Consider the following 14,751-nt stretch of genomic DNA (forward strand, 5'->3'; position numbering starts at 1 on the left):
TGTAAAACAGACCAAAATTATTTAGAAAAATGTCCATGTTTTGGCTACGCGGTGTCTCAATTGGTATTAAACCACACTGAACTGAATAAGATCATGAAGCAAGATATCCTTTGTAACAAATTGCTCCAGAACAAGCAGATCACTTATTCTGAAGACACCGCCTCAGCTGCTGTTTGACTGGTAAAATCTGCCGTTTTTGCATTCCCTGTTCTGAAGAATTATTTGCTGCTATGTAAATTTACAAGCAATCAGCATAATTATCGCACCGAGAAAAAAGCCGGTGTGAGGAGTGGGTTGTAAGATGACATATAACAAAAATATGTTGCTGCGGTATATACTGTTACACACTGTCAACTAGTGTTCATCAACAATCACGTTACACGCTGCACAAGGTCTTTTTCAGTGATCGCGTTTTAATGTACTGTACATGCATTTGTTTAGGAATATGTTAAGGACATTTCAATTTCCATATTTGAACTTGTCAGGCTAGATTCTATTGAGGGATAGGCCACAGAAAATAATTTGCTCCCTAAGCTTGCCATGGGCTCTGAAAACTGGGAGGCCCACAGGGCAGTACATTTATGCTATAGAGCTGACAAAGAGGCATGCAGAGATTTCCAGGTCTAGGAAAAATGGTGCTTAGTGTGAGTACTGTATGTTGGCCTCACACCGCAAGCACACACACACACACACATTCTCTCTCTCTCCCTATCTGAATTCAATTAAATTCATTTTATTGACATTAAATTCATACATTAAATATTGGCAAATCATGATGTTTGCGAATTAATTTGAGGCGACACTGCAAGTTTCATTGAAATGAAGGCAAGAAATTAACCTTAAAAGATCTAAAGTGCTTCCTTTTTTTCATAAATTTTCAGAATGATAATATTTAGTGAAATCGAAGGTGGAGGAAGTCAGATGCTGTCAAATTAGCTTTTGCACCTTTTCCATTGAAGAATTCAACTTGATACGCATAAGAAATTTATTGCAGCAGCGCTAATGGAAAACAAGTTAAACAAACATCTGATGCTAGACTACACGATGGAACTATCAAATAACCATTTGTCTATCTGCTATGCGCCCAGCTTATGGATATGTAGTTTTTTGTCAATTAAGTTAGAGTTCCGAATGTTGTTGCCTGCAAAACAAAGATCTTGTTTTTTTTGTTTTTATTTTTACTCATCATAAAGAGGCAAGATGCATTGTATGAACTAACTTGTTTGGAGATGATGGAAGGTGTATCTCATTCACTTCACAGAGAAGAAGTAAGAGCTAAGCTAGTGCCATCCATCTGCAGCCATTGATAGAACTAACACAGTTAGCAATGAGCCTGTTTTGCCTTATATCCTTGTCCTGGACACACAGGGATGAAATTCATATCAATCTTTCTGTATGAATATGGCTAAAATAGCTGAAAAGGTCATTTTTATAATTTTTTAATCAATGAATTCCTTGAAATCGTGCTGTCGTTGTTGGCTTTGATTCTTGCAACTCTGGCTCAAACCTGAACAGCAGTATTGTGGTGTCAAGATCAGTGATTATCACTTCTACAGATTCATGAGACTCAACTGAGTAACTGATAACGTCCTTTGATTTAAAATATTTATTTTTGACTACATGCATGATGTTGGGCATTTCTGTCATCACTGATCAATTTGGTGAATTTGAAACCATCCAAACAACAATTTCAGAATAATTTCATGAAAAACCTGTAGAATAAAAATAATTGGAGTCTAATAAATTTGGGGGATGTTGTTATGAGACGCTTACCCGTTTACATGTTGGCAACAATGTGGGAGTTCCTGCTGCTTTCCATGACTACCTTAGGGATCTGCAGCACAGCTCACATCTGGTTTGATTCCTACTTCATATTTCCAATTTCTGTGTTGAATGGGAGTGAGACCTCAGAAACTCTAAACAGGTGTTCCTCAGGGTTCAGTCCTTGGTCCCCTCCTATTTTCTCTTGATGTCAAGTGTCTAGGCCTCTTAGCTCTATTATCTCCTCCCATAGACTTACTAGTCTTACCATTCCTACACTGATGACACAAAACCCCCCACCCTGTTCCAGTCTCAGCAAACATCTCCACTTGCCTACAAGGAATCTCAAATTAGATGACAAATCATTAACAAAAGGTCATCTTGTCTAAAACTGAGATATTCTATTTCTCAGCTCAGTTCCCCCTCAGCTGGACCTATTGTTCACCCTGCACAGCACCACAGTGTCACCCTCTTCATCTTCCAGGGTGTGCAGAGAACCTCAGGGTGCTCACCAACAAATTGTCCCTCTTTGAGAACATCAGGACAATTTGTCTGTCCTGCAGATTCTTTCTGTATAACATCTGGACCACCCAGCTCTTAGTGCAGTTGCTGGTGATCTCCCAGCCGGACTACTGAAACTCCTTTGTAGCTGGCCTCCCTTTACCATCAGGCCTCTGCAGCTCTTAGAGAATACTGCTGCTCACCTGGTCTATAACCTCCCCAGGCTCAGCCATGTCACTCTCCCTCTCAGCTCCCTCCACTGGTTACCTATATCAGCTCACATCAAATTCAATACCTTTGCCCTAGCCTATCAAGCAGCTAAATGGTCAGCTCTTTGTATCTTCAAAAGATCATGAGATGTCAAACACCAGCCAGATCCTAGACCCCTCCATTCTGCTACCTTTGTGCATTTGGCCCCTCCTCCCTGTGTGCCTGGCCCCTTTTCCGTGTGTCCCTAGACTTGCCGGGCATGTCTCCTGTCTGTTCTGGCCACCGAAAATGGAATGAGCTTCCCACTGTGCTCAGGACAGTAACCCCACCCATGTTCCTACACACACTGATGCTCTTTGCAATGCAATGAGTCTCCCCTTACCCCCTTTAGACATTCTCTATTTTTCTCTCTTTCCTTGGATTTCCTTTTGAAGACCGTTATGGGTATAGCTATGGAAAGGTTTTCCATCTAGTTGAACCTTCTTCTTTCCCCAATACAAATTGTTGTTCGTTAGGTTAACATTATACTCATTGAGTATAAATGGGTATCAATGCCATCTTTGTGATATTGCATTTTTGTATTCCAAACAGTATCACTGATGCTCTCCGCTACTGTGCATTATTCTGGATGAGAGCGTCAGTTGAAATGCAATGTTGAGCAACTAGTGTTTTCATTTGGAGTGGTGATACGGCCACTTTTGGCAGAAATGCCTCATATCAATGTGTTCAACTGTGTTTCAATGCCTGTGATCCTTTAACAAATCGGGGTTGCCTTGCAAGAAGGAGGTTCCGGGTCAAGTCCTGCCTGGCCACATCCTCCCTACATGGAGTTTGCATGCTGTCTCCCTGCATTTGCGTGGGTTACCTCTGAGCACTCCAGCTTGCTCCCACATCAAAAGACAAGCCTTTTCCTGTATGTAAGGTTATCTATAATCCTGCCATTGCCCTTGACTAAGGCACTGGCCTCAGACACCCCATACAGATTCAGTGAACAATAAATGAATTGTCCAAAAATAATTCAAACCAGTAAAGTTAATTTCAAGTCAACTTGTTTAGATAATATGTTTTGATATTGTGTTAGTGGGATAAGAATTTTCACTTTCATTTATCTTAAAAACAAGAAATGAAATGTATGCGCATTTTCCCCAAGAGCATTCAGTTGAAGCCGGTATTCATTTTGGCAAGAAATGTACAGTATTTGGGGCAGCAGTGTAATATAATCAGTAAGGAACTAATCTGATGTCTTGTAATCTAAAGGTTGCAGGTTTGACTCCTAGGTGGTACATTGTCATTGTACCCTTGAACAAGGTACTTAACCAGCATTACTTCAGTATACATCTGGTTGTATGGATGCAATGTAAAAGTTGTGTAAGTCACTCTGGATTAGAGTTTCTACTAACTGCCTATAATGTAATATTCTGCTCATTGTTCCCTGAACCTGAAGAACTTGTCTTTCTTCCACAGAACATCACATTTCATTACGTTTTATTTGGGAGATGCTTTTATCCAAAGCAGTGTACAGTATTTATATGCGGAAGGTCATTGGAACTACTATCGAACGCACTTCAGATAAGGTACAATTCTTGTTGCAGGTTGCAGCCATCTATATCCTTGAACATCAGGTCTAATTCACACAGTAAAGCTTTGGCTAAGTCAGTAAAGCTATGCCCAAGTCTTAAGCTAGAAGTGAGGCATGATTATACGAGATGATAAGAGCTACAACATCAAGATGAAGATTCAAGTGAAAGTGTAATAAGGTCAAGATATATGATAAGCATAAGTGTTGCATGAAAGTTATACTTCATTGGGGTATACCTGCTGTAGATTGTAGTGCTGACTTTATTAACTAAAGAGATGTGTCTTTGGATGACAGTGGAAAGCACACAGTAACCGAGTGGTTCATTGAGTAATATTTTCATTGTTTTATGCTAATGGAATTACATTGCTTCATTTTAGAAAAGTTTATAATTAATCAAAAGATAAAAAAATAATAATAAAAAGAAATAGTTAATGAATGCACTTGAGCAGCAACCAAATGAGTAATACCAAGGGTGATAATGATGTTTTTAAATTCCTGTCAGTAGAAAACACAGCCCAAAAAATGACACCGAGAAGACAGAAGGTCTGAGCTCCACCAAGAGGTTCCTCTTGTAATTGCATGGAAAACTGGTTTGAAAAATGAACAGCAACAGAAAGTGGACCAGCGCAAATTCTGAAGTCTTACAGAATTGTTTGTGTCCAGTTCTCAGTTAAATGGGAAACATGGCATTCATGATTGTAGGACTCTGAATGCACCAAATGGCAGAAATGTCTGAGTAGTGAAGAATGGCACACAGCCTTATGCCAGCTCTTCCTCAGTGTGCCAGGCTACAGAGGAATATTGTTGAGTGTTCATGTTTGAGTGATCAGCATTCCCCCATGTTTTAATCTGTTCTGTGCAATATCAGCTGGACAGCCTGTGGATAGCTGCTGACAGAGTTACTCTTTTGGCATATTGTCACAACCTTGGCAATTATTCACACACAGTTCCAGTTTTTATCAAAATATACCTCCACACACACACTCTCTCTCTCTCTCTCTTTCTCCTTCTCCCTGTCTTTCTCTCTCTCATGTACACACACACACACACACACAAATACCTCATTTCACCAGGCCATGCTTCGGTACGAATACTTCATTTTAAGGGACAGATGCAAATCACCTGTCTCATAAGAGCCCAGAGCAAGTACAGGTAGGCACTGCCCCCTGCCCTCTGGCTAAACCCCAGCCCCACCTGCTAGGAGCAGTGGGCTATATAAGAGAAGGTCTCCAGACGATGTCTGTCAGTATACCAGGAAGTCTCTGGTCTGCTTATTTCTGTCTGTCTCCTGCTTCGTGACCATCACCATGAAGTTCGACAACCCAGTGAGTGCTTTTTCTTTTTCCTCTCATCTCTTTTCTCTCCTTTGTCACTCTTAGCCTGCTTTCATGCATCTTAATGCATCCAGTCACCAGGAAAATTTCTGTGCATTACCGAAATATATATTTCCAGCATCTGCATTAAAATATTTAATTCACTGAAAATAATTGTCGCAAGTGGTTTAAATAAAAACTTCTTTGTATCATTTCCAGTGTTACTGGTGTGCATACTGCACATAAGGCCATGTGGCACCCAGAACCTTTTCATTAAACTGAAACTAAAACATGAACATCAAAGACATGATTTGTACTTGAATTAAACAATGTGCACATCTGCCCTGTCCTTCTTTTCTCTGCCTTTCTAACTCTGTTTGACCACTAACATCCCCGTCACTTTGTTTTCACACACTGACTGTGTTACTACATTACTCACATTGACTCATCAACAGACTCACAAACCAGGTGTTTGTGAGCTGTACAGTGTGCTGGTTTAGTTTAGTTTGAACCTGTTAACTCAGATGAGCCAATCGGCTGCTTTAAATGTTTAATCTATTAAGAGCTGATTGACAGTGAAAACCAGCGGACCCCACAGCTCTCCAGCACCAGGGTCATGAACCGCTGCAACAGACAGACTACTGTGTCTTAATCCCATTGTTTGTGTTATACAGAAAGTCCCATCTAGAGTGCCCATAGAGGGCGGTTTGAGGCCAGGGATGACTGTTTACTTCAAGGGAACTGTTCACTCCAATGTAAACAGGTAAGGACCCTTCTGCTGGACAAAGATAATACTGAAGGGAATAGGGTATTATACAGAGGTGGACAAATGAATGAGCATTGAATGAGGTGGATTGTCAGAGCTGAGTATATTAATTGGTGACACAATGGAAAGTGTAAATTGCTCTTGCTCTTTGTCGCCCCCCACAGGTTCGCCTTTAACCTGCTGTGTGCACACAGCATAGCCATGCACTTCAACCCCCGATTCAGGGGCTGGAGTGGAGTGGTGTTCAATACCCGTCAACACCGCAGATGGAAGCGTGAGGAGAGGACCCGTCAGCCTTTCCAAAAAGGGGCTGACTTTGAGGTGCTTTACACAGTCACCCCAGAGGGATACCAGGTGAGAACAATTGTGTGTGTGTGTGTGTGTGTGTATTTGCATGTGTATGTATTGTTTGCATACATGCAATTCCTCCTTACTGAAAATGAACATAATTTAATTTTAATTGAGTGGTGTGTGACATTGTATTGTAAGGTTTAATTTTCTTTGGAAGGAAAAGATATGCATTAACGTCAGCAGAATTTTTTAATAGCAGCCTGTCCTGACTCCATGCCTTCCTCCCTGGCTCCTGCAGGTGGATGTTAATGGTGCGCTGCTCCACCTGTTCAGGCATCGCATGCCGGCGGAGCAGGTGATAGGCCTAAATTTCAATGGGAATATCAGTTTGGAGACTATCATCATCGGGGTGAGGAGAAGAGTGGCATGCATCCCACATTTAAATTTGAGCAGTGACTTTTTGCCATTTCATAGATCCACTTGCATAATGTCAGACACAGCACACATTTTAAGAAGGATGCATTTGTGTTTGCATTACCCACCCCTAACTCAGATGTTTGTTTTTCAGGAGGGACAACTTGAAAAGATTTTGGTATGAGAATGCTGACCTCTCACCACACATAAAAATACACACACACACACACACACGTTTTACACAATGACTGTGCTACTACATTACTCACACATATCCATCTCTCCATATGTATTCTATTTCCAATTACCAACAGATTAAAAATCTTCATCCTTGTGAGCCACAATGTGTGCTAGTTTGTGCCCTACCATAGTCAATTGCTTTAGACCCAATTAAGTATGTGATGTGAGTTAATTGTGTGATCCACTACTTAAATTGATTAAATTAATTACTTTTTGTCAGTAAAACCCATCAGGCCCTACAACTTTCCAGTATAAGTGTAATGAGCCATTGTGTTTAACTGTCTGTTGAGTATGAATCCCGCTGTTTGTGTTTATGCAGAGCATCCCACTTTTATATTCAATTGATGGTGGTCTGAAAACTGGAATGTCTGTGTTCATCAAAGGACTGGTTCACTGTGACATCAACAGGTGAGTCACTGAGGGTACTGCAGGGAATGGGACCAAAGTTAAGCATCCCTTACGTGATATTTAAACGTAATCGTTTGCAGGATTTTTAACTTGAAAACATTAGTAGTAACCTGTAACCTGGCCAAGGCATATCTATGATGCACTGGCAATCTCTGTTTTCACGCACTTTCCCCAAGTTTGTGCACATTTAGTTGTATTTGTTATTCTACGATGTGTTTGGGATGTTTCTCGGGGCGTGGCACTCTTTTCTGTGTGGGGAGGGGTGTGTGGCTACAGAGCCTGTGGTTTGGGATCAATTTTCAGTGGTGTTTGTTGCTAAAGCTAGCTAGCCGTTGTAATGGCCCAGATACAGCGAACATACAGAAAAGCAAAAAGATAAGTCAACAGGGCTCATTCAAGAACTGTAGTTACTGCAACTTTGGAAATGCTTTTCCTTGGTGGTGTCAGCCGAATTTTGCCATGGGAGTGAAAGTCACATGGAGTTGGCTTGTTTTCTGTTGGACCTGTAAGTAACGTTACCTCTCGCTATGCAGCTAGGGTTAAATGTCTGGTTTTCAAATTATTTGCACATTTCCTGCTAGTGGTCCCAACCGGATAATGTAGCCTAATGTCTGGTCTAAGTAACTGATGGGAGAAATTTACAATTATTTCTAATGAAAATATTTCTAATGAATCTGCATGTCCATGACTCAGTTGGGCACTCAGGGGTGAGTGGGCAGCGCTGAAAACAGAGGGGAGTCTACTTTGATTGTAAACACAGGCTAGAAAAACCTGCATAGTATTCCTTTAATGTTTAATTAAAACTGCACTCTGAAATCAGTTTGAGAACTGTTGAAACTGAATCAGTTGTTGCACAGACTCTTGCTGTCAGACTATTCATTCTGATGTTTCTGAGCATGAAACCACATCCTGTAGATTAACCTAATTCTCATCTTTTTATTTTTAATATTACCAGTTCTGGCTTGTGTGATGATGAACAATACTTTGGAAATCTACATTCTGTATTCTTAAAAAGAATCAGAACCTTCTGTTATTTATCGGAACCTCTTGTAGATAAAACAGAGAGGATTGAAGGACTAAGGATGATTGTAAGGGAGTAATTATCTGATGACTTGAAGGAATCTAATAAAACTTCCTTGCTCTCTGCTGCCCCCACAGGTTCCACGTCAACCTGCAGCATGGGGACCAGAAACGCTGTGACAAAGCCTTACACTTCAACCCTCGGTTTAAGCACCAAGAGGTGGTGGTGTTCAACACCTTCCGGAACGGCAGATGGGAAAATGAGGAGAGACCCGGTGGGATGCCCTTCACAAAGGGGGAAGTCTTCGAGCTGGTCTTCACTGTCACCTCAGAGGGCTACCAGGTCAGAAAGACAGCAAGTGTGCATTGCTGTGTGCACATGTATGTGATGTTGTACTTTTTAGTACATGTGTGTGTATTGTGTGTGTTTGTGCTTGTGTTTGCATTTGTGTGTATCATGTGCATTTTCAGTCACAGCCTTTCTTGACTCCACCTTCTTCTTCATCTTCATCTCTTGCAGGTGAAAGTGAATGATAATGAGTTCTACTTGTTCAAGCACCGCATGCCAGTGGAGCACGCGAGTGCCATTAAGATCGCTGGGGACGTCTCCATACAGACCGTCGACATAACTCAGGTGAGGAGGAGCATTTCTATTGACTTTCCAGCTTTTATATTTACATTTTGGCTTGTGTTCATATGAATGGATTAGGAGGTTCAATGTTGTTTGTTTCCTTATCCAATCCTGACTGTGTTTGTTTTTCAGACACAAGAAGTGGACATACAGATATGTGAGGTTCGTGTGAAAATGATGGCTCCTCACCACAGACACGCACACACACTCACACACACACACACACACAAATACATAAATACATATGCGTGTACAAATGACTTCATGGTCTCTCTCTCACACATACACACTTTTAAGTCTGTACTTTGACTTGTGTTAGTGACCCTGCATGAAAGGATTAGGAGTTTAAATGTTTGTTTCCTTATCTACTCCTAACTGACTTTCTTTTTCAGTTTGGAGGACCAGTGATATGTGCCTTAGGTCCAGCAATTATGGCACCACCAGTTCTGGAACCACCAGTTCTACCAGTAAAGAAGGTTAGTGTGAAAATGATGGCTTCTCATCACACACACACACACACACACACACACACTAATATCTCAACAGCTCTACCTGTGTTACAATACTACTCACACCCCCCCATCTGCATTCTGTTGGAATTGACCAATGGATTCACAACCCTGGTCCTTCTGTGCTGCAAAATCAACTGCTGTAATTGACCAATTCATTGCTGATTAACAGCAATGTCCAGCAGACCCTACCGCTCTCCAGTACCCCCATTATGAACCACTGCAACAGACAAACTTGTATTAATCCCAGTGTTTGTGTTGTACAGATTGACCAGGATTTGGATCCCATCTATTGTGGTTTGAGGGCAGGGATGTCTGTGTACTTCAAAGGAACTGTTCCCAAAGACTGTCGCAGGTGAGAAGCCATGATGGGTATTTACTGGTAGAAGAATTAATTATTATTTACTTAGCTCGACCAGTTATGCAATTCATGAACCATCAGGCCCCCATGAGTAGTGCAGGTTTGTGTGCTTATTGTCTTATTGTTTTGTGTGAAACCATATATTCTAGAGATGTTCAATCAGATACTTATCTCTGTATTTGTCGTAATACAAGTTCATCTCCCTGCTGATGAAGCAAAAACATCCCAATTTGATGCATCTTTTGAAAATTCATAGAGGGGATTTTTTAATAACAAAACCAGCAGACATGCTTCATTCTGATAATTGCACCAGAAACTGGAACCGCCCAATGTTAATTACTTGAAGGAATTTATGATTTTTAAAAAGTCATTGCTCTATGTCATCCTCCACAGGTTCAGCATCAATCTATACTGTCAGGAGCAGAAGAGCCGTGACAACGCCTTCCACTTCAACCCCCGATTTGATACCAATATGGTGGTGTTCAACACCTTCCGAAATGGCAGATGGGAAAATGAGGAGAGGCCCTCTGAGATGCCCTTCAGTAGGGGCGAGAACTTTAAGCTGGTCTACATTATCACCTCAGAGGGCTACCAGGTCAGAAGGACGGGAACTGCGTGTGTGTGTGTGTGTTGCTTAGTTGTTTAACATGTGTATTTGCATATGTGCGTTTAGTCTGATGCATGTAATGCCTCCATTCTGCAGTGGACAATTATCTCACTTGCTGGACTATGGCATAAATGTTCAATTGACATATTAAATGTTTTGGGGTAAAGAAATAACTTCAGCAGAAATTTTGAATCTTAGCCTTTGTTGATTCCCTGCCTTATTCTCTGGCTCTTGCAGGTGATTGTGAACGACAGTCCCTTTCACATGTTCAAGCACCGCATGCCGTTGGAGGATGTGACCGCCATAAAGTTCGTTGGGGATGTAGCCATTGAGGCCATCAACATCGCAGAGGTGAGAAGGAGCAGTGTGTATTCTAAATTTGAGTTTAGGCAGATGCTCTCATCCAGTGTCCATTTGTATTTTCTTTTACGCATTTGTTTTTGCGTGCAAGCATTTGTCATTTGTATTTTCCTTAAAGATTTGTTTTGATTTGATTTGATTGTTTTGCTTTCCCACACCCGTCCCTAACAGAGTTTGTGTTTCAGGGAGGAGACAGAGGCATGCAGGGACTACTTCATCTAGGAAAGATTTTACCTCCTGTGAGTATGCTAGTCTCTCAGTCTGTACACCCACACGCACACATGTAGGCCTCAGTCCCTCATTTTTTTCACTCCATCGGCATACTGTTCTAAAAGTCCAGTGTATTCACTTAGTCTTTAAGGTATACTGGTTTTTGTATGTGCAGTAATAATGTAAATTCCTTTCAACCCAATTCAACAACTGGCATTAGTTAACCATGCGATCAGTTGCTTTAACTGATTTTCCCAGTAAGCGCTGACTGGCACTGAAACCCAGAGGACCCTACAGCTCTCAGGCACCAGGGTTATGAACCACTGCAACAGACACACTGCTTTGTATTAATATCAGTGTTTGTGTTGCGCAGAGCATCCCATATGTGAAAAGAATTTACGGCGGTTTGAAGGTGGGGATGCATCTATACTTCCGGGGAGTTGTGCACCGCAAGATCAACAGGTGAGGAGCCCCCTGCTGGACATGGAGGGTCCTGAAGGGAATATGGCTGAGGTGACTTTAGTATTGGACAAATTAATGAGGATTGTGGAGCTAACAATGTTGGCAGGGCTGTTATATGATCTCTGTGATTCCCTGAAGTCTCGCAATCCTTTTGTTCTGCTGTGAGGACTAAGTTCCTTTCATTGGTTTACACAAGTCAGTTATGTAGAGCTCACTATGACTCCAAGGATTATTTAGTTCATGAAACGTCACTTGGGTGGGTGCAGAAGGTAGCACTGTCACCTCACAGCAAGAAGGTCCTGGGTTCTGTGTGGAGTTTGCATGTTCTCCCTGTGTCTGTGTGGCTTTCCTCCCGCAGTCTAAAGACATGCACATATGCTAATTGGAGACTCTAAATAGTTATGAGTGTGTGAGTGAATGGTGAGAGAATAGTGTGTGTGCCCTGTCCAGGGTATATTCCTGTCTCTTTACCAATGCACACTGGGACAGGCTCCAGCACCGCGACCCTGCTCAGAATAAGCTGGTATAGATAATGGATGGATGGATGGATGAAACCTTACTCCGCCATTGTTAATGAAATTTTTCCTACTGACTGGCTAGGATTAGAATTAAAGGACATTTGAGGATATTGATAGCAATGTTGATTTATTTTTGTTTAGAGAACATTAGCATATTCTAGAACTTCTGGTCATAACAAAGCCCAGTGCATCGTGGAATCTCTATTCTCCACCATTCAATACAGATCAACAATAAACAGTTTGTAAGCATCCTCTTGCTCCACTTCTATTTTCTTGGAGGTTTCAGAGGATGAAACCATATATTATATTGATCAGTCAGATGCAAATTTTTAACACAAACAGTTCTGTCTCCCTACACTGAAATGCTGAAAAGGATTGTCAAGGCTTTATACTGTGTCTTATCTGTTCACACAAGGGAATCTTTAATAAAACAACCTTGCTCCCTGTCACCACCTGCAGGTTCCACATCAACCTGCAGTATGGGCAGCAGCGTGGCCTTAAAGCCTTACACTTCAACCCCAGGTTCAGACCCTCACAGGTGGTGGTGTTAAACTCCTTCCGAAATGGCAGATGGGATCTGGAGGAGAGGGTCCATGAGATGCCCTTCTGTAAGGGAGAGAGCTTTGAGATTCTCTTCATTGTCACTGCAAAGGGCTACCAGGTCAGACAGACATTTTATGTGTGTGTGTGTGTGTGTTTGTGAACTGAACTAGGGAATTATATTCTATTGACAAACATAATTTTTCAGTGGAAAAAATTCACGTGAAATTTTGAATAGTTTGAATTTAGAATTTTTTGACTCCCTGCCTTCCTTTATGGTTTCTGTAGGTGAACGTAAACGGCCGTCCGTTCTACACGTTCAAGCACCGCATGCCTGTGAAGACTGTGAACGCCATAAAGATCGCTGGGGATGTTTCCATAGAAACCATCAACATCACTGGGGTGAGGTGGAGCAGTGCCTACTTTTGGAACTTACTTTTAGCACATTTTCATCATTTCTTTCTTAAACAACACATTTTTCCATTTCATCATTTCTTTTTGCATTTAGAATAATTGTATTTTCATTTTAATGGATGTATTTGCATTTGTGGATTTGTAATTTCATTTAAGGGTTTGTATATATATGAATGGATTTGGAAGTGTATCATTTTGTGCCCCCCCCCCCCCCAACTCCCCAACCCCAACTAACTGAGTTTGCGTTTCAGGGAGGACAAGATGGCGTTCAGGGATATAGAGGGCTACGAAAGATGACGATTACAGTGAGTACACTGCCAAATCACCACACACACACACCTCCCTCTGTTTTTTCACACGGACTGTGTTACCACATTACTCACATCCCTCATTTCCATTCTGTTGCAATAGAGGACAAAATTTGCAACCTCGGTCCTTGTGAGCTGCAAGATGTGCTCATTTTTGTTTTTCCCCTTCAAATTGTCAACCAGTGTAGTCCCAATAATCCAGGACAGGTGATGTAATTACTGTGATTAATTGCTTCTATTGACTGATATTAAAATTTGATTGACAGCAAAACCAAGCAGAGTCAGCTCTACAACACCAGGGATTTGAGTTTCTGCAACAGACAAACTGCTCTTTATGAATTCCAGTGTAGAGTCAGCTCTACAACACCAGGGATTTGAGTTTCTGCAACAGACAAACTGCTCTTTATGAATTCCAGTGTTTGTGTTCCACAGAAAATCCCACACGTGGGGCTCATCTACGGTGGATTGAGGACGGGGACGTATATGTACTTCCGAGGAACCATTCCACATAAGATAGCGAGGTAAGAACCCCCTCCTGGCCATGGTGGGTACTTCACAAAATGTGATTAAGACACTATGTAGTGGTGGAACAATAAATGAGGCTTTGTGGAACCCAAAATAATTATATCCTCTCAGTGACCCCCTGATTTCTCCCAGTCACTTTTCTGCAATGAAGAACAAAATCCTTTCATTGGTTGAATCAAGTCAGTGATTGACAGCTCAGCCATTGCAAGCTCAGTTTTATCTGCTTTGTGACTCTGTACTTTGGGTTTACTAACATGTGAGGATATTAAATTTTGAGTTGTTTTCATAGAATTTTTGAAAACGATTAATCTGCTGGTCATAACAAAGCTCAAATCTGCAAAAATATATTTCTGTATTCCAGAATGGAATATGTCCTACAGTCCATGACTCCAGTCAGTGTTTGCTAATTTTTGTTCATCAGTCAAATTTCTGCTCTAATGTGTGGGCTTTCTGTGGTCGAGAATGAACTTGTGCATAAAAAAAGCTTTAGCAGACATATACATTTTTTTTCAATGCTGGATCATAGCCCCTGGTGAGCCCCTGGACTTGAGTCATTTGTGATTGTTGTGTGTGTGCTTATTGCTGCCCACAAAAACTGAAGTGATGCATGTTGCCTTATAATGCAATGCAATAGAATGAGCTGTCCTATTATAGCAAGGTGGATACAGTGAAAGTTGTGCCAGGGGAAAGAAAAGCCACTGCTGCAAAATAGATGGAGCTCTTCTGAAATGTGTGTACAGTGCGATTAGTGTGAGAGTTTGCCTCAATAATACTCCCTCTGAGCCAATGAGAGGATTTTTTTT

The 14,751-nt window shown here is 41.4% G+C and overlaps 2 protein-coding genes across 2 annotated transcripts in view; both read left to right on the plus strand.

Annotated features, from left to right (window-relative positions):
* The first annotated feature begins 5,358 nt into the window (after positions 1-5,358).
* LOC118209139 (galectin-6-like) lies at positions 5,359-11,193 on the plus strand. The gene is made up of 13 exons (XM_035384299.1): positions 5,359-5,376; positions 6,039-6,127; positions 6,295-6,484; positions 6,720-6,830; positions 7,395-7,483; positions 8,642-8,846; positions 9,024-9,137; positions 9,267-9,296; positions 9,527-9,610; positions 9,910-9,998; positions 10,398-10,599; positions 10,849-10,962; positions 11,143-11,193. Exons 1-13 carry the CDS (start codon positions 5,359-5,361, stop codon positions 11,191-11,193), a joined length of 1,386 nt encoding a protein of 461 aa, XP_035240190.1.
* A 406-nt stretch (positions 11,194-11,599) lies between these two features.
* The window catches only part of LOC118209140, a 36,408-nt gene continuing 33,256 nt past the window's right edge, over positions 11,600-14,751 (plus strand). The window contains exons 1-5 of the mRNA XM_035384300.1: positions 11,600-11,643; positions 12,621-12,822; positions 12,990-13,103; positions 13,367-13,420; positions 13,856-13,944. Of these exons, the coding sequence (XP_035240191.1) occupies positions 11,600-11,643; positions 12,621-12,822; positions 12,990-13,103; positions 13,367-13,420; positions 13,856-13,944 (503 nt within the window). The remainder of the gene's footprint in view (positions 11,644-12,620; positions 12,823-12,989; positions 13,104-13,366; positions 13,421-13,855; positions 13,945-14,751) is intronic.

Source organism: Anguilla anguilla, chromosome 12 (assembly GCF_013347855.1).
Source record: "Anguilla anguilla isolate fAngAng1 chromosome 12, fAngAng1.pri, whole genome shotgun sequence".
NCBI lineage: Eukaryota > Metazoa > Chordata > Actinopteri > Anguilliformes > Anguillidae > Anguilla > Anguilla anguilla.